The sequence below is a fragment of the Sinocyclocheilus grahami genome, unplaced genomic scaffold (genome assembly GCF_001515645.1).
Source record: "Sinocyclocheilus grahami isolate Dianchi unplaced genomic scaffold, SAMN03320097.WGS_v1.1 scaffold85.1, whole genome shotgun sequence".
Classification (NCBI taxonomy): domain Eukaryota; kingdom Metazoa; phylum Chordata; class Actinopteri; order Cypriniformes; family Cyprinidae; genus Sinocyclocheilus; species Sinocyclocheilus grahami.
In genome coordinates, this window is record NW_015505264.1 from 1,778,156 (window position 1) to 1,797,582 (window position 19,427).

The 19,427-nt window shown below is 35.3% G+C and overlaps 1 protein-coding gene across 1 annotated transcript in view; it reads right to left on the reverse strand.

Annotated features, from left to right (window-relative positions):
- Positions 1–8,366: 8,366 nt before the first annotated feature.
- Positions 8,367–19,427, reverse strand: part of phex (phosphate regulating endopeptidase homolog, X-linked) — an 18,756-nt gene continuing 7,695 nt past the window's right edge. The window contains exons 2-20 of the mRNA XM_016274303.1: positions 18,026–18,052; positions 16,166–16,222; positions 15,786–15,947; positions 15,617–15,700; positions 14,225–14,451; positions 14,025–14,093; positions 13,806–13,922; positions 13,610–13,693; positions 12,166–12,308; positions 11,861–11,954; positions 11,636–11,764; positions 10,680–10,781; positions 10,511–10,588; positions 10,285–10,388; positions 10,141–10,199; positions 8,939–8,993; positions 8,781–8,848; positions 8,567–8,697; positions 8,367–8,462 (exon numbers count right to left, since the gene is read on the reverse strand). Coding sequence (XP_016129789.1) covers positions 8,367–8,462; positions 8,567–8,697; positions 8,781–8,848; positions 8,939–8,993; positions 10,141–10,199; positions 10,285–10,388; positions 10,511–10,588; positions 10,680–10,781; positions 11,636–11,764; positions 11,861–11,954; positions 12,166–12,308; positions 13,610–13,693; positions 13,806–13,922; positions 14,025–14,093; positions 14,225–14,451; positions 15,617–15,700; positions 15,786–15,947; positions 16,166–16,222; positions 18,026–18,052 — 1,886 coding nt within the window. The remainder of the gene's footprint in view (positions 8,463–8,566; positions 8,698–8,780; positions 8,849–8,938; positions 8,994–10,140; positions 10,200–10,284; positions 10,389–10,510; positions 10,589–10,679; positions 10,782–11,635; positions 11,765–11,860; positions 11,955–12,165; positions 12,309–13,609; positions 13,694–13,805; positions 13,923–14,024; positions 14,094–14,224; positions 14,452–15,616; positions 15,701–15,785; positions 15,948–16,165; positions 16,223–18,025; positions 18,053–19,427) is intronic.

Below are 19,427 nucleotides of genomic sequence, written 5' to 3' on the forward strand. Positions count from 1 at the left end.
ACACGACTAGAAATCAGTGGTTAAGTTGTATTTACAACACTGTTCCAGAACAGTTCAACCCAAATATTCAGATGTATCCAGCACATTTTATGGAGGACTATTTCCTGATCCTGGTAGAGTAGACAACAATGCCGGCTGTTCTGACTCACAGACTCTAAATACGTTTTTTATATTTAAAGAATTTGCCACTGACGATTCAAACGCGAGTTTTGAGCAGTGTAGAATTGCGCTTGTAGTTTGTCATTTCTCTGATCACAAATGCAGACATGGTTTTATGTTTTAAAATGAATTATTTTAATTTAATATTTTATGATTAAATCAATTATTAGCTTTTCATTAAAATCACAAACCCCCTGCAGTTTCTTCTCAAACCACATTGTGGGAAACCTTGACGTAATGTAATGTTCAATGCACTTCATGTTTTTAATAACAATGAATGGAATTTGGAACATTCTTTGTATTTTTATATAAATATGGTACAAGTGTATCGTATTTAAATCAATGTGATAAACGAGAAAGGCCAAAAGTAATCTAAAAGTAGTCTGATTATACCTAAAATGTGTAATGCAATAGATTACGTTACTAACAACAATTTTTGTCATGTAATTTGGAATCATTAATGGCTCTGCTCATCTGTGTGTGTTTTCAGGGAATTTTAAGACAAAGTGCTTACTGAAAACTCAATTATGAATGATGCGCTATAATAGAGAAACCTTTGAGCAACAACATTATATTTTAGGGAACAGCAAGGAAAAAAGCTGTGAAAGATTAAGGAAAAGTGGATAGGTTTGGAGATGAGACTCAGTCCTTAGAGATTCTTGTCACACTCCCTGTCAAATCAGATTGGAACAAATCTCTCAAAAGAAAATCATATTTTCCAGCTCGTTACCGTGGCGATGCTGCCTGAATCAAAAGTTTCAGCCTATGTACTCTCCCATCAATCATCTCTCTGTTATCTGTAACCACCTGTCTCTACCTATACATGCACTACATATTGCTCAAAGTGCGTACAGTTAAAGCACTTCTGGTCAGACTTCTTCTGGAGTTACCAATGACAGTTAAAAGAGCTGCAAGGAGTAATTCAATATGACTTATATAATCCACACTTTCTCATCTTATCCAGGTGAATATATCAGGTTCAGTCTGTCTATTTATGACAAGGTGACATCAATTGGGCTGAATTTTCTCCCTGCACAGTATGTTGAGCTGTTCGATTTTACCTGATGCTCGGCATTTGTCCTTTTTTGGGGTCTTTCATCAACTACAGGAATATTTCACAGGCACATTTACACTAGTGTATATACATGCATCACAGGAGAATCCCCCCCCCCCCAAAAAGCAAAGTTTTCCACCACAGTGTCATTTCTACAACTCAAATTATGTATTGTGTTCAATAGCATTCTGTGAGAAGTGACATTTAAAAACATTTTTGAGTAAAATGTCTAACTCCTATGCCTTGCTGAGATTCATACTGTAGAATAGGATTTAATGTATCCTAAATCACACAATCTAATAACATTTTCATACTTTTTGCATAATTTGACAAAATCAAAGCTTTAACCAGTGTATTAACATGACCCAAAGCGGGGTCCCCCCCCCCCCCCCCCCAAAAGCAAAGTTTTCCACCACAGTGTCATTTCTACAACTCAAATTATGTATTGTGTTCAATAGCATTCTGTGAGAAGTGACATTTAAAAACATTTTTGAGTAAAATGTCTAACTCCTATGCCTTGCTGAGATTCATACTGTAGAATAGGATTTAATGTATCCTAAATCACACAATCTAATAACATTTTCATACTTTTTGCATAATTTGACAAAATCAAAGCTAGGCTGAAAAGGACGAGAAGTGAAATTTACCTTTTTCTTACAGTATGAGTCATATTTCTTAAGCTCTTCACTGGCACTGTTGTTTCCGTGGTAAATAAGTACAATAAAAAATTGTTATTAAATGGGCAAAAATGGTTCTTGTGGAAATGGTGCCACAATTGTTTGTGTGTGTGTGTGTGCGTGTGTGTGTAGAAAATACAAAAAGATAAAAAACTCAGTACTGAATAATAAATAGACAATAATATAATTATGATATCTAATGAAAGAGGGAAATATTACCAGTTTCAGTATTTCTTATTCAGTATTGAATAAGACTATTTCCACAACAATCATCAATTTTTGCCCATGTAATAACTTTTTTTTATTACTTACCATGGAGACATTAATGTCAGTAAAGAGCTTAAAAAATACACGAGATAAATAATATGAGACACATATTTAAAAATTTATTTCTATATTCTTATTTTATTTTAATAAAATAATATAATAAAATATACTGTATATTATTATGACAAAATATATTTTATTTGATAGTTTAAGACTGAAAGTCTTGGAGAGCAAAAGAATACATGAGCAAAGAATAAAATCTTTACTTAAAGGCATTTCAAAAGTAGCAAAAAGAAATTATGAAGTCATTGTAAAAAAATATTCCAAGACAGTTTTATAGCAAAAACAATAAAGCAGAAGTTTTGACACAAATCAACCCTTAGGACATGAAATTGCCTGCAGTTGAAGAAACCATTTACCTTTCTCTCCTAATCTCTTTCTCTGCCTTTCTGTTTCCCGTTCTCCCTTTTTTCTTATTTTCACCTCATTTATCTACCTCTCTCAGCCTCTCAGTGTCTCTTCAGTGGAAACGGCAGAGTAAGGGCAGAGTGCTTTTAGCTGCAAAACCATGATAGATAAGAACCCTTAGAAAAAAGGTCTGATCTAGTTAGACATTGAGTCCCAAAAAAATATTCCAAGACAGTTTTATAGCAAAAACAATAAAGCAGAAATTTTGACACAAATCAACCCTTAGGACATGAAATTGCCTGCAGTTGAAGAAACCATTTACCTTTCTCTCCTAATCTCTTTCTCTGCCTTTCTGTTTCCCGTTCTCCCTTTTTTCTTATTTTCACCTCATTTATCTACCTCTCTCAGCCTCTCAGTGTCTCTTCAGTGGAAACGGCAGAGTAAGGGCAGAGTGCTTTTAGCTGCAAAACCATGATAGATAAGAACCCTTAGAAAAAAGGTCTGATCTAGTTAGACATTGAGTCCCAGGCTTTCCTTCCTGATTCTACTTCTTATTTCGCCTCAAGGCCAGATCTACTACAGCCCATTTAGAAATGTACTTTCTGTTTTCAGAGGTACGAATGGCGCCACAGCCCGTGAATGCTGCTCGGCAGGGAAGGATGTCTTGCTGAGGGCGTTGTGTTTTGGATTTATATTCTGCGAGAGCAGGTGATTAGAGCAGGCTTTTAAAGAAATATGAATCATCTGTGTCTTTCAGCTTGTAAAGGCAGTTAAGTCAGAAGGGCTGACGGATGTGTGACGGTTCAGTCCGTCAGACCCCGAGGCAATGTTCTTGTCAATGACTGATCCAAGTTATCCCGCTGACTTACAATGGCACACTTCTCAAATCTGAAGTGAGAGAAAGAGAAGTGAATTCAGCTGAAGAGATGTGTGTAATGGGCATTTGTAGATGTCAGCATCAGCATCAGCATCTCATTTTGGCACATGAGATTGTCAGTCATATTCATAGAATGACGTTCTTTTGTTTTCATGTTAAACTGATGTAACTTTAATATATATATATATATATATATATATTAAATACATATATTATATATATATATATATATATACATATATATATATATATATATATTAGATGGATGGAGAAATTATATTTCAGTGATTTTGCTTTTGCTTGCAAAACTTTTTCTTAGATCACATAAGCTAGAGTACACAAAAGTTTCATATATATATAGCGTTTAATTTGCATGAAAATATAATTTATATACTATACAAGAAACATCTCATGAGTGCACTGGGACACATCCTCAGTGATGTACCCTGGGGTCATTGGGTGTTTCGGGTCTCGCAACATCATACACCCTCGCCCAGGCGACCCAGCCGGGGTTGATCAAGCCCCGACTTGCGTCCCAGTAGCAGCCCACGGATCAGCCCTCTTAAACCAAAGCCACCTTGTGGCCTTCTCTGCAGCTTCGCTCGCGGCTTGAATGGCCCTCTTCTTGGCCACCCCTGTAATGCCCAAACGACTGAGGACTTTTCCTTATCAAACTGCAGCCACTCACTCCGTTTGCTGGCTGGGGGCCATTTGATCCGTTGCTGAACTACTCTGCTGGGATTTGGAGGCTCTGCTGCGTGGAGGGACTGGGATCTGTGGGTTGCCTCCTGGCCGGGCTCCTCCTGCGTCTCACCAGGTTCAAGACCTGTGCGTTGCACCTCACTCTCCCGCTCCAAATATTTCATTCTAGCCTGATGGATTTTTTGACCCCGATGATTCTTGCACAGCTTTCCACAAATGCATGTCACATTCATCGTCTGTCCGTTTGCATGGGTTGTTAACCTTTGGTCCGTCCTATTGGAGATCTCATCCTCCCCCCTTCTCGGGATCTCCTGGGGGTATCTCTCTATAGGGCTTTCCGTAGCTTGTTTGGGTTCTCTCTCACGAAAGACACAGGCTGGGTTGCTAACCCATACTGTCCCAGGTGCCGTCTTTCCGTGCCAACTGTATATATATATATATACACACACACAAGTAAAAACAAAAAATAATTACGCATCTTTTCAAGGTAATTTTTTGGAGAAATATTGTTGCGTGTGACATTTATATTTGCAACGTATTTTAGAAATGTTTTTCAAAACCATATGAAAATAAAATGAATTTGTACTAACTTTTATGTTTTTTTTATTGTTTTTATAAATGATCTTTCTTTGCATTTAAAAGACAGACACCTTTATTTATCATTGATTATGCAGCTGATTATACTTCAGATAAGAATTCTATTAAATTCCAAATTATATCAAAAATTAATTTAGAATTTAAAATGTCTTAAAAAAAAAAAAATTAAACACATGCTCATCATGGAGATGTATTCAAGTCATTCTGTGTATGAACTGCATTTTAAAATTTTTTAATTTGAAAAAACAAAACAAAAAAAAAACCTGTCGTGTTAGTGACCCTTAAACAAAACCTTCTGCCTGCCAAACAACACCATAAACCATAATATTCATATAGAGGAGCATATGTCCATACATTTTATTACCACCTAGGCCGATCGAATGTGATTTAAGTGTGTCAGCATGTTCCACTCCAGATGGTATTTTTTTATGAGAGGCAGAGGCAATAATTTAGTTCTCCTGGATTGTCGTTCATAAATCATACTTGAGATCACTCACATTCGTTCCCACCTGACAGCTCATGTGCCTGTTACTCTGATTACCCCCATAATCATTCCCGCCTCTGAGTCCATTCTCTATCACCACCACCAACAGACACGTGGAACGTTACTTCACGGTCACACTAAAAAGCAGCCGATTTTCAGCAAGCTTTCAAGTTCTTGTTTCTTAAGGACACAGATAAGAATCAGATCTCCACAATAATTCCTTAGAAGGTGGCCTTGAATGACAGAGTACTAGAAGAAACCAATATTTTCTTTCCTTGTGAACTTTCTCTACGTAAATTATTTGCTCATATTGATACCTGCATTATTGATAAGGAGTTTTGTTGTGATAAAGTGGCATCCAGTCATGTTTTCTATAAGGAATTGCTCACAAAAAATTATTGGCTCCTGCATTCCCTAGGCTCATCTCTTGCTGCATTTTCGCCATACACATCTATAAATAATTCTTCCATTTCTTGGCCGTTCCGCTTTCAGTGTATCTCCAAGTGTATTTATTTTGGATAAGCCCTTGAGGAGAATCTCGCAACCTGACCTCTTAACGGTGAGGTCCCAAGCTCTTCCATACTTGATAGAATATTAACGGTGAATCTATCTTCTACACTCTACCGGGCATGGATGGAAAACATAATGTCTACAAAAAGCCTGTGGGCAGATAAACTGTCTGACCTAAATGTTCCTCCTGTCATGTTCTCTGGCTTGAATTCCTGCTGTTCTGTGGTTCATAACCTGGACCACCTGGGAAGGATAATGTCAATTCTCTGCCACTTAAATGTCATCTGGAAGCACGATGTACAATCTGAAAATGCAGTTTGTTATTCAGGCAACACCTATTTCGATGAGATAGATTTTCAATAACTCACAGAGTGTTGCAGTAAAGATAGATAGATAGATAGATAGATAGACTTATTTTCCATTAATCCACCTGGAGAAGTAAAGAGTTAATTCATAGTGATTGTGTAAACACACATTGTGCGCTCAGGTCTGGGTGTTTAAAAAGTTCTGTGCACTCCAGGCTCATCCAGCTGTGTATAATGCTTTCAAAAAGCTCTTAGTACCCATGTTTCTATCTCTGCGTGTCGTCTATTTCGATGAGATAGATTTTCAATAACTCACAGAGTGTTGCAGTAAAGATAGATAGATAGATAGATAGATAGATAGATAGATAGATAGATAGACTTATTTTCCATTCATCCACCTGGAGAAGTAAAGAGTTAATTCATAGTGATTGTGTAAACACACATTGTGCGCTCAGGTCTGGGTGTTTAAAAAGTTCTGTGCACTCCAGGCTCATCCAGCTGTGTATAATGCTTTCAAAAAGCTCTTAGTACCCATGTTTCTATCTCTGCGTGTCGTTCAGGGCTATCAGGGTACCACTCAAGCCCAACGTAATTAAACTCCAGAGAACAGACCAAAGTAAACCTATCTTACCTCAACAGGTAAGATCTGTAAAAAGCAAAGCACAAGTAGCTATTTTTATGTGTATAAGCTACTTGTCAACCAATGCAACATCCAATGTGTCTGTTTAAAGATGCAAACATACAAATAGGGTAAAAGACAAAGAAAAAAATGGGTCTGCAAACGTGCATAAGACTCCCTCTAGTGGACAACCTATGAAAAACACTCAACATGTTTTACTTTTTTCTGTATGTACTGTATCTTTCTCACAGAGACTAAATCTAGTACTGTAATTGCCTACAATATCTATAGCAGCGATTGTAGTACTCAAAGACAAAGGATAAGTTAATGGAACCGGCTTTTAATTCACTATGGGTGTGATCTTTTAAAGATTGATGGGCCTATTAACCACTGAATTGATTATTGCTCTTTTAGCTCTGAGATTCTCCCGCGTCCTCATTAGCTCAAGCCATCAATTGTAGTGCATTATGGGGAGAGAATGTGGTCGGTATGATGCATGCCCTGATGGATGATGTAATTATGTTCCTGCTCTCACAGACAGTGCAGACCCTCTACAAACTCTTCAGGTTCCAGTGCACTCATAGGGCACTGTGTTACCATAGGAACAGTATACATAAATGCACATAATTATGTTGTTGTCCTTGTCTCAAAGACGAGTCGGAGTGAGGGGGAGAGCGAGCGATAGAGAGACCAAGAGAAGCGAAGGAAACTGTTAATTGAGGTGCTGTCTTTATTTTTCATTATAACAGATTTGTGAGCTCTGAATCATCTGAGTAGCCTTGTGTATGTGATTTCTTACCTATCAAACAATAGTAAAATAATGGATAATAGGACTTCAAAATTTCTTGTTTAATTCATGTTGCTTGCTGTTTCTTTGAAATTAATTGTGAAATTTAATAGCAATTTCTATGTAATGTAATATATATATATATATTTAATATTTATACAATTTATATTCATTTAATAATATTAATTTAATACTTTAATGTATATTCACATATTAAATTTATATATATATAGTTTGAAACCTCAGGAAAACAATAATTGTTTTTTATGTATATTTATATTTAATGTAGTTTTTAATAAATGGGTTCAGTAAAAACTCCATGCATAATATTTATATATATAAAAAATGTTGTTTAAGATAATTTTAGATGAAGTATAGCATGTGACACTGCAGGGCACGGTTGTGTTCTCACATCCACAAGCTTTATGCTTCAGTGGATGAACTGGCTGCCTCTGGCATTGTTCTACAAAACTCACTCTCGCCACCTCCAGCTTTCTCTCTCACGTTCATCTCCAGTTTCCTCCAGGCAGAATGAAAATTTGGCCCCCTGGACATTTGAACCCATTATACTTTGTCGCTCTCTTTCTCCAAAAAAAACTACTACACACAGACTGACGGATGCATCTCCTCAGGAACTCTGGGCTATTATTAGACCTTTCCTTTTTAGCACTCCAATCAATGAAATTCTGTGTTCCACCGTTTTGTCCCCACAAGACTTATTATTTCTGCGTAAATGGAGGTCAAAGCAATTGATTTTGGTTCACATCCTATCTGCATTATTGGACTGCTGCAGTGTGTGTATGTGTGTGCGCTTAATTCATGTTCTGAGTTTATGTCCAACAGGGCTGGTTCCATTTTTCATTCATCCAATTTCCTCCTGTGCTTGATTAGACTGTTATTCATACTTGTTTCCTAATTGGTCATGTGAAAATAGAAAAAAAGGACATTTGCATTGATTTCCTCTCTATCCCTCCATTGTCAGCAATGTTCTCTGCCAGAGTCCTCTTCCCCTTGACCTTGAGAGGGGATTGTGGGTATTAAGTATTAGATTGGAAGCTATGCTACATTTTGATGACACGTTCAAACAGGAATGCATTAAAAAGACTGGTGCCTACTGTACATTTAGCCCCGCCTCTTTCCAGTGGTAACTGTTGTACTGGTCAATCATGCATTGTGCCTTTTCGGTGAAGCGGGTGATTGAGGAGTTGCTCCACCACTGGTCCAGGTTCCCATCTTTGTCATATTTTCTGCCTAGATGAACACAGATGTCCTTCAGAATCAGCTGTCACCATGGCAACACGTGTTGAGACTCATTATAAATCAAATGGCCTCACCATTGTTATCAAAGCCATGGGTCAATTCATGCCCCACAATTACTCCGATCGCTCCATAGCTCAAGGATCTGACACAAGAACACATTTTATGAATGATTTTTCCTAGAAATCCACATAATCTCGAGCATACATAAATCAAAAGAGTGACTATGTCTCACCGAGGGTAGTCAAGTCCCCAGAAAAATGGCTTCTGAAGTTCTCCCGCAGGGAATCCTGGGTAGAAGAAAACGGTTCAATTAGCCACCAAATAAAAGAATGTGATACGGTATATCTAAACACACATCAAACATCTAAAACAGAGAACACACTACTATTACACCTGATAGATACCACACCAGAAATGTTTTTTATAACTCATATTATACTGGATATCATTTATCATTTATCATTCACATACTGGTAAACAATGTATAGCTTGAATGCACTTTAAGTCGCTTTGGATAAAAGCGTCTGCTAAATGCATCAATTATAAATAAATAAATTAATTATAATTAATTATCATTATTAGTAATGCACTTTTAAAGGCAAACCGTTGTTATGAGGGTGATATGAACACCATATTGTGTATGAGGGTAGCAAAATATACACCCGCACAAATGTATTCAATTATTTTATGATCGTCAAGGCTACATTTAGGTCAAAAATAGAGTAAAAGAGTGATGTTGTGATATATATTTTTACAATTAAAAATAACAGTTTTCTGTATACTATATTTTCATATATTTTAAAATGTAATTCATTCCTGTGATGGCAAAGCTGAATTTTCAGAAATCATTCTAACATGCTAATCGGTGCTCAAATAACATTTATTATTATTATTATCAATGTTGAAAACAGTTGTGATTCTTAATCTATTCTTTAATAATTTAAAAGTTCAAAAGAACATTATTTTTTATTTATTTATTGCATCCTTTGGTAAATAAATGTTTTAATTTCTTTCATAAAATATTTAAAGTCTTAATATTTTTAAGATGAAAGTCTATATGCCTTTTATAGAAAAATAGGAAAATATGACCACTGTGATTGACCAATCAAAACCAAGTATTCAATACACTCTTAAAAATAAAGGTGCTTCAAAAGGTTCTTCAAGTGATGCCATAGAAGAACCATTTTTGGTTCCACAAAGAACCATTCAGTCAAAGGTTCTTTAAAGAACCAGCTCTTTCTTACCTTTTTTATAATCTGAAGAACCTTCTTTCGCTACAAAGAACCTTTTGTGAAACAGAAAGGTTCTTCAGATGTTAAAGGTTCTTTATGGAACCATTTAGACAAAAAGGTTCTTCTATGGCATCGTGAAGCACCTTTATTTTTAAGAGTGTAGAGCTCTTTATTTATTAATGAACTGAAATTCATTACTCACTGATCTGGTTTGTAGAGGAGCTGTAAAACGCATTTACTGTTGTTGGGTTGGTGAACCACCTGAGGGGAAAAAAAGTGATGTTTCATCATGTTCAAAGGCAGATTCATCTCATTTTAACAAGCTTTGAAAATGCTGACAACTTACTCTGTGCGTGGGACTGTTTTCCTCAGCCAGCCGATGTCAGACTGAGATATGAACTTCAGGGTCTGCATGACATTCCCAAAATAGTCTGTCTCAGTGAACGCCAACTGTGCATAAACATAAAACCTTAATGACTTTGAGTTGCACTGATATCTGCCAATCACAAAACAGTTCAATTGAATAACAAAATCAATAAGATGAACTAAATCTAGAAAGCTTGCAAACATACTTGTTTGAGGTCCTCATTAATATAAGTGTCATTTAAGATGAAGTCTGGGTAACCCACTTTCGCCAAGACTGCATGAGCCTAACGTGAGATATAGACAGTAATGATGTGAAAAAGAACAGTTTCATTGATGCTGTGTATTCATAGCTGTCACAAATACACTGGAAAACACCTTTTCTGTTGCTTTTCTCTTTGTTTCTTTATCCATCCAGTCATTCTCCTTCTCAAGTATGTCAATAAATGCCCATCGGATAGCATTTATCAATTCCTCCATCTTCATAAAAGTTGAAAGACATTCGTCAGAGGAGCATTCAATAGCATGTTTATCAGGTTTACAGTAAAATGAGATCCAACGGTTTATGCTGTTATTCAGGATTAGTTCCACTAGATGGGGACAGAAATTAAATCAGTCACACCGAATACTAGAGTAATGGTTGCTGAAAAGTCAGCTTTGCCATTACAGGAATAAATTTCATTTTAAAAAATATATTAAAATAGAAATAATTATTTTAAATTGACTAAATGTTTCACAATATTACTGTTTTTACTGTATTTTAATCAACTAAATGCAACCTTGGCATTAAAAATCTTAACAACCCTAAACTTTTGAACAGTAGCATATGTTAATGTTATTTATTTCTGTTATTGCAAGCTGAAACAATACATATATTTATATGAATAGCTTGCATAACTTGTGTATTAAGATACAGCAAAAATAGAAATATTGTGAAATATTAATATAACTGTATTCTATTTTAATATATATTAAAATGTTATTTATTGCTGCATGGCATAGCTTAATATATATATATATATATATATATATAAGTGCTGTCAAACGATTAATCGTAATTAATCACATCCAAAGATAAAAGTTTTTTTTTCATAAATATGCAAATAAATATACAAATATGCTTATATAAATATATAAGAAAAAAATGCTGTTTATATATTAAATATATTTGCATATATTATAAATTATATAAATATATACATGTAAATATATGTAAACCTTTTCAAAATATATATTGTATGTGTGTGTATTTGTATATACATAATAAATATACACAGTACACACACATATATTATGTAAATATATATATATATGAATAGTTTCACTTATTGTACCATGTGTTTCTTGTCCTCTTGGAAATGCTTATCGACAAAGAGCCTGCCGGTGGCATAGATGAGTGTGTTTTCTACATAATTCACACACTTGTCCCAGCGAGGGGTCAGAGAGGTGGTCCCTGTGGTAACCTGAGAAGAGAAGGATATTTAATATTGTAAACCGCAGCAAATCTATTTTTATCCAAAGATTTTTGTAGAGTTACAATGAGGATGTTGTTCACTAACCCGAGCAAAGTCCAGGTATCTGTAGAGAAAGCGTCGACTCAAGGTGGTGATTCTGGAAAAAACTGATCTCCATATGACGTAATTGGCAACTGTCCTGGGGCGAGGGTGGAAAAAAATGTACAGATGAATTACAGAGTAATCTTGACTCTGTTATTGAGCAGAGCAGGTAATAAACAGGTAGGACATATAAACAGCACACACAGTGATCACACAAGTGACATTGTCCAGACCAATTGAGGCAGAGCCTCAGGGCTCTGATGCAGGTTTTAATGAGATTTTAATATTTTTAAAAGCTGTCTGGATACCTGGTTTCTGTGGCGTTGATGAGTTTGAAGAGGTCTTTAAAGTATTGTGGGGCACGTACGATCACCTGCTCTGAAGAGGAGATTTTCAGATCTGGATACAGCTCAGTGTCAATTACTGCTCTGACAAAACCCAGCCAGTTAAACTGCAAAAGAAAAAACAATAGTAAATAAATAGATACAAATATATATAACAATAGTAATGTTTTGTATGGATGCTTGTTTCCGCCACAGACTTTTAAAAAAATGAAATAAATAAAAAGCAACTTTTTATATACAACTCTGACTTTTCTTGCAATTACGAGTTTATATCTCACAATTCTGACGTTTTTGTTAATTGTAAGATGTAAATGAGTTTATAACTTGTAATTGTAAGATATATACTTGGGATTTAAAGAAAAAAAGTCTGAATTGTGAGATAAAACTCGCAATTGCAAGAAAAATTTCAGAATTGTGAGATAAAAAGTTACCAATTACCTTTTTTATTTTTTCCGTGGTGAAAACAAACAAACAAAACAGCATGAATTGCAAGATGTAAACTCACAATTATGAGTTTAAAACTTTATATTTGCAATATTTGCAATTGCAATATATAGTCACAATCGAGACTTTTTTCTTCACAATCGAGTTTATATCTTAAAATTCTAATGTTTTTCCCCACACAATTTTGTGGGAAAAAAGGAATTACCACCAAAGAGAAAACTAGTTCTGTCTGAATATAGTCACAATTATGTTTAATGAAACCTGATCACAATTGTGCGATATTAACTTAGAATTACAAGACATAAACTCACAGTTCTGAGTCTGAATTATGAGAGGAAAAAGTCACAATGACCTTTTTTTATTCTTTGGCAAAAACAAAAACAAAAAAAGGGAATTGTAAGATGTAAATGAGTTTATAACTTGCAATTGTGAGATATAAACTTGGAATTTAAAGAAAAAAGTCTGAATTGTGAGATAAAAACTTTCAGAATTGTGAGATAAAAAGTTACCAGTTACCTTTTTTATTTATTCTGTGGTGAAAACAAACAAACAAAAAACTGAATTGCAAGATGTAAACTTGCAATTATGAGTTTAAAACTTGCAACTGCAATTTATAGTCACAATTCTGAAATAAAAAGTGAGATAAAAACAATTTTGAGAAAAGGAGAGACAGTCATTGTTAGTTTATGATACCTAATGCATAACTAATTGAACCAGAGTTCAAAGTGTTACCTAAAAGAAGCATTTTTCTAAAAAGGCAGCAGTGGGGTATTCATAAGTGTCAAATGCTTATGAATGGAATTGTACAGTAGTTACTGTTATGTGATTAATATTTGCTGTTTAACATTAAAAAAATTATTAACGCAATTAACAGCATCCTTTTCGTTCAAATGGCTCATATATTTGTTTGCGTGTGTATATCATGGCACGTAATATACATTTATATTAATAATAATGTACTTACATCTGGAACAGTGCGCTGCAGTTTGGACAAGCTGTACTTGTTGTACATGTTCTCACTGGTGCGGTTCTCATAGGGGATCACAATCTACAGAAGAGCACACACTCCATTGAAGCATAAAGTACCTTGACAGCAGTGTTTTCTTTTTCAATGCCAGTGCTTTGAAGGAATTTGGTTTCTCCAGTGTTTTGGTGCTCACCTGTGCAAGTTGGATTTCAAAGTCAAGTACTGGTTTCATCTGAACCTCAGCATCCAGCTCATTGGCTCCCAGCATGACAGAAACATCAACCATCAACCTTAAAAGAGCTTCTCGGTACTGCAGAGAGGCATGAAAAGAAAAGTTGGAGAATGCTGAGATATAAGCAGGGCTGATTGTGACAGTGTAATGATATACAGGTTGACAGATGTACCGATGTACCATTTGTGCCTCAGTTGTGTTGGTGATGTAATCTTCTCTGGATGACAGTGACAAAAAGGCCTGATCCAGCTAGAAAAAGAAATGGAGAACAACTAGGTATGTTTTCATCCTTCCCTCAATTTTATTGTTTGGACAAACAGGTAGCCCCGCCCCAAACTCACGCCATTGGTTGAGCCTAAACACATGTAGCCAGGTCTCACCTTGATGATGTACTGGTTTGAGTTCTTGTCATCAGGAGAGACATAAAGCCGAATAAGGACGGACTTGCTGTGCTGACTGCGTATCTGCGCCAGTGTCTCCAGCAAGTTAAACTGAGACTCCACCCACCGCGAGGAAAAGCCCAAGGCATCGTCTAAGACCGGCCAGCGGAATTCCTTCAGCTTTAGATTCTTCAGCAGAGGTATTGCATCCACAATCTCCAGAGCAGCTGTCAGGATAGAGGGAGGAAGGGAGTGATGAAGAAATAGCATTTATTCACTTGGCAGATGCTTACATTAGTAAAGCAGGGATTCCTAAACTTTTAAGTCAACTGAAGCTCTAAAACATTTAATAGAATTTCCCCCTGAGATTGTCAATTAATATTAACAATATATTAAGAACAAGTTAACAACATGTTTGCTTATTCACAGTTCTCTGATGCCATTTATTGTTTAAAAACATTAAGAATTCAAAATTCATTAAGTCGTTCAAAAATTTGGGATCAGTAAGATTTTTATGTTTTTAAAGACGTTTCTTATGCTCATCAAGGATGCATTTATTTGATCAAAAATACAGGAAAAATAATAATATTGGGAAATATTATTGCAAGTTAAAAAAATGTTTTTGTATATTAATATAATATAATAAAATGTTATTTATTCCTGTAATGCAAAGCTCAATTTTCATCAGCCATTACTCCAGTCTTGAGTCCTTCAGAAATCATTACTAATATGCTTAATATCTTTTTGGAACATCTGATGCTGTTTATGATTCTTTCATGAATTAAAAGTAAAAAAAGAGCAGTATTTATTTAAAATATAACTCTTTTGTAACAATATACACCTCTCTATACCATTCAAAAGTTTGGGGTAAGTACTTTGTTTTTTAAAGAAATTAAGAATTTTATTCAGCAAGGATGTGTTAAATTGATAAAAAATTAAGACTTATATTGACACTTTTAAATGGCAGTATATACATACAGTGGGGCAAAAAAGTATTTAGTCAGCCACCAATTGTGCAAGTTCTCCCACTTAAAAAGATGAGAGACATATACAAGTTATTTTAATTTTAAATGTTTATGATGTAATAATTATTATTTAATTAATTAAGACATAACTAGTTTTGTCAGTTTTAGTTTTGCAGACATACTTTATATATATATATAGATAGATAGACCTTTATTTAAAACCATTACTTTCTGGGTAAAATAACAGTTTTTGGTGTTTAAATGGATAGTTATTATTATTATATTATACAATACATAATATAATAACGTCATATTTAAGATGTCCCCCATCCCAATCATGGATTATACATGAAATTATAATTTAGAAATGAATCACATCTGAATATTGCTGCGTGTATGAAACTGCAAAGAGCTCTTCGGTTCTTACATTCATTCATGCAGGACATGTAGAGGACTTTGGCCTTCTTCACTGCCTCTATGTCATCTCCTCCGATGGGCTGCTCTAACAACTCTGTGGCACAATGATTCAATATTAAATCACCTTACAGTATTTGGGCTGAAGGTTTATTTTGGTCAGAATCATGTGGATCGTGCACCTTTCAGCTTGAGGTCTACATTCTGTCTGAGCCATGGGTAAATTCCATAGCTGGATGTGTCTTCTGGAATGGGGTTGTCCCGGAGCCAGCCTCCACATGCGTACTGGTAGAAATCATCACATGGTTCTACTGACTGATCTATCTTACTCAAGATTGAACCGGCTAGAGAAGACACATCAGCAAACACAGATTCAGCATTACAGTAATCTCAGAGAAGTAAACACAGTGTTCCAACTGAATAGAGGTTTCTCTGAATGATAATGCCTGTTTATTATGTTCAAAGTAAGAGTGAGTGAGTGCAGTTTAGGGAATTGCTGCTGTAGGTGGTTGCCTAAAAAGTAAACGTGATATATCTGCATGGCTTTATGATATAAGTTTACCTGCTTCGATACAATGTGGTGTGAGGCAGAAGTCATCATTGCTTGCCTTGTGTGATACTACAGGGGCAGAGAAAAAAACTGTCAAGCAGACCGATCAAGACAGCTATGCCCTGAAATGACTGCCAAACATTGCGTTATGAGCATACACACACACATACACACACAGATTCAGATCCCACTGTGCTCAGGCTTTAGCTGTCCACGCTCTGGATGTCACAGGACAAAAACATAGTGCATGCTCTACTACACATGTTCCAAACATCTACAAACAGGGCTGGGGGAAAGTAACATGTTACAATATAATGTCCTTAAAAAGCAGCCAACTAGGTAATTTTCTTTTAAAAAGTTAATTACTTTTGAATGACATTTTCTTGTAATGTATCCTAATGCATCCACTATTACATTAAATTATATTAAATTGAATCACAAAATATTAAAGAAACATTATATTTAATATATAAATAATATTTATTACTTTTTTGTATTTAATACAATTAGCTTTTTACAGAATTTAATTTAATTTAAGCTAATTGTTTTTCCCCATATAAGAACATTCCCTGTATAGATGCACTGCTTGCAATCTAGTTTAATTTAGGGTTATTATAGTTAACTAAAACTAAAACTAAAACCATGATAATAATAATAACAGTAACAACAACATTTTTCTTAATTGAAATAAATGTTAACTGAAATAAAAAAAAATTTATTTAAAAAATATACAAATTTTAGCTAGCTGACAAAGCAATATTTTTCATTTTCTTAATTTGATGTACTAAAATGAATAAAACTGAAATAAAAATAGTATAAATTATATACAAATTAAAGATAAAATTGACAAAACACAACAAAATAACTAAACCTTTAAAATAAAATTAAAATAAAAAATAATAATAAACAAATTTAAAAATTAAAATATAAAAAAACTACAATAGTATCTCAGTAATACTAAAACAACACTATGATTTAATTGTGTCATGTACATGGAATTTAAAATTAAAATTAAAAATATTTATTTTTGTATTTGCTCTTTGTATTTAATATATTTAGCTTTTACAGAATTTAATTTAATTTAATTTAATTTAATTTAATTTAATTTAATTTAATTTAATTTAATTTAATTATTGTTTGCCTAAGAACTATATTTCTTCCCTATATTCCTATATTCCTCCTATATATGCACTGCTTGCAATGTATACATCTTCGCTGATTAGGATGTGAACGATCCAGTTTCATCATATTTGTCATAAAATGGTGTAAACTCAGAAATCTGGTTACACAATGCCGTGTTATTCAATATTGCAGTGGTTCTCAAACCTGTCCTGGAGTACCCCCAGCCCTGCACATTTTGTATGTCTCCTTCATCTATCACACCTGATTCAACTCATCAGCTCATTAGTGGAGACTGCAAGACCTGAAGTGGGTGTGTCAGATATAGGGAGACGTACAAAATGTGCAGTGCTGGTGGTACTTCATGGAGAGGTTTGAGAACCACTGCAATATTGTATCCAAAGTAAATTGAATTAATGGAGCAAAATAACAAATACATTTTTGCAATATCTGCTTCAGCGCACTGAAACCTGATCAGCGCAAACTCTCCAGTGAAACTGTGTGAATTTGTTTCAGTGAGTTTGACTGAGCACAAACTATGTATGTTGTGAAATCGGACAAGCATTGCTTTTAAAGGCCTGTGTTTATGGTTCAGTCCACAACTGGACAGCAGATGACCACAGCAGGATCCAGCACCCGGCCCCGTGGGACTGAGCCTCATTATCCCGACAAGCAGCAGACACAGACGCTTGTGTGTGTGTGTGACTGGAATATGTACAAACAGAAATGAGCATAATTACACTCTAGTCTCACCGCAAATATGCAGGCAGTCCTCAACAACTGAGAACAATAAGAAGAACATCATTATTTTGCTGTCTGCAAAACTGTACACCACCCAGGAAACACTTATGTACACCAAAATACATCCACACACACTCGTAAAGCCTGTCATGAGATGTACATTCACAATGTCTCAGGTTCCACGAGACCCATTCACATCATTTCAGCACTCTTAAAGTGACAATTCACCCAAATATGAAAATTCTGCCTCCATTTACTCACCCTCATGTCATTTAACAAATTGTAAGGGGCATTTTTATGGTGCTTATTGGAGTTTAACAGCCCCTGGTCATTACATACTTAAATTTTTAGAGAAAAGAGCAGCATGAACACTCTTTAAAATATCTTTTATGTTTCACATAAGAAAGCAAGTCTATGGAATTAAAGGGTTAATTCACCCAAAAAATGAAAATTAGGCTGTGTTTTACTCACCCCCGAGGCATCCTAGGTGTATATGACTTTCTTCTTTCTGACGAATCCAGTCGGAGTTATATAAAAAATTGTCTTTGACCTTTCAAGCTCTATCATTTCAGTCAGCGGGTGTTGCATTGCTTCAGTCCAAAAGAAGTTAAATAAAAAGCGCCCATGCATTAAAAAAAGTGTCTCACACGGCTCCGGGGGGTGAACAAAGGCCTCCTGTAGCGAATCGATGTGTTTTTGTAAGAAAAATATCCATATTCAAAATGTAATAATCACTTTAATCTAGCTTGCTCTCACTGTTGTTAACAGAAGGAGTTCCGGGGGAATGACGTATGAGGTCAGCTTTGCGCATGCGTGGCTCAGAAGTGACGCACGCGGAAGCGCAGGGGAGAGATCAAAACAAAACAATGGTCAAGAATAAGAAGTACAAAACGAGGATTTGTATAGAAGAATGTCAGAGGATTTCGATATAAGCCAAGAGGAGACAGGTTTTCCTTTGCTAAAGTAAGGAAACTTTGCTTCCTTTGATCCTGTAAACAAATGTTGGTTTTCACGAGACTCACCGGCGCATGCGCAACACTGAACTCATGCGTCATGCTCCCGGAACTGCTTTCGTGTACAACTGCTGGCGCAAGCTAGATTAAAATGATTATTACGTTGTGAATATGGATATTTTTCTTACAAAAACGCATCGATTCGCTACAGGAGGCCTTTGTTCACCCCCCGGAGCCGTGTGAGACACTTTTTTTTATGCATGGGCGCTTTTTATTTAACTTCTTTTGGACTGAAGCAATGCAACACCCACTGACTGTAATGATAGAGCTTGAAAGATCAAAGGCAATTTTTAATATAACTCCGACTGGATTCGTCTGAAAGAAGAAAGTCATATACACCTAGGATGCCTCGGGGGTGAGTAAAATGCTGCCTAATTTTCATTTTTGGGTAAACTACCCCT